This window comes from Arachis ipaensis, chromosome B03 (assembly GCF_000816755.2).
Source record: "Arachis ipaensis cultivar K30076 chromosome B03, Araip1.1, whole genome shotgun sequence".
NCBI lineage: Eukaryota > Viridiplantae > Streptophyta > Magnoliopsida > Fabales > Fabaceae > Arachis > Arachis ipaensis.
In genome coordinates, this window is record NC_029787.2 from 80667144 (window position 1) to 80667433 (window position 290).

Consider the following 290-nt stretch of genomic DNA (forward strand, 5'->3'; position numbering starts at 1 on the left):
AATAAAATATGAATAAAAATTTTGTTTTTTATTTTTAGCACGCGATTGTTTAGTACTATTTTGTATTTATGTTCTCTGGTCACAGGGTATTTCTACGGACAGGATCCTGGATGTGAGAAAGCTTTTAGCGGTACACGTTGAAACTTGTCATTTGACTAATTACTCCTTATCACACGAGGTATGCTTCTCTTTGTACTTCTAGATTTCCAGAAAATTGGAAAACAATAATCTCACTTTTAAATTTATAAATTATTTTTTTAATTATATTTTTTTATGTTCTTCTTTCTTCT

The 290-nt window shown here is 28.3% G+C and overlaps 1 protein-coding gene across 1 annotated transcript in view; it reads left to right on the forward strand.

Moving 5' to 3' along the window:
• LOC107630624 (protein TSS) overlaps positions 1-290 on the forward strand; it is a 22850-nt gene that overhangs the window by 3011 nt on the left and 19549 nt on the right. Inside the window, exon 4 of the mRNA XM_016333825.2 lies at positions 86-178. Within this exon, the coding sequence (XP_016189311.1) occupies positions 86-178 (93 nt within the window). The remainder of the gene's footprint in view (positions 1-85; positions 179-290) is intronic.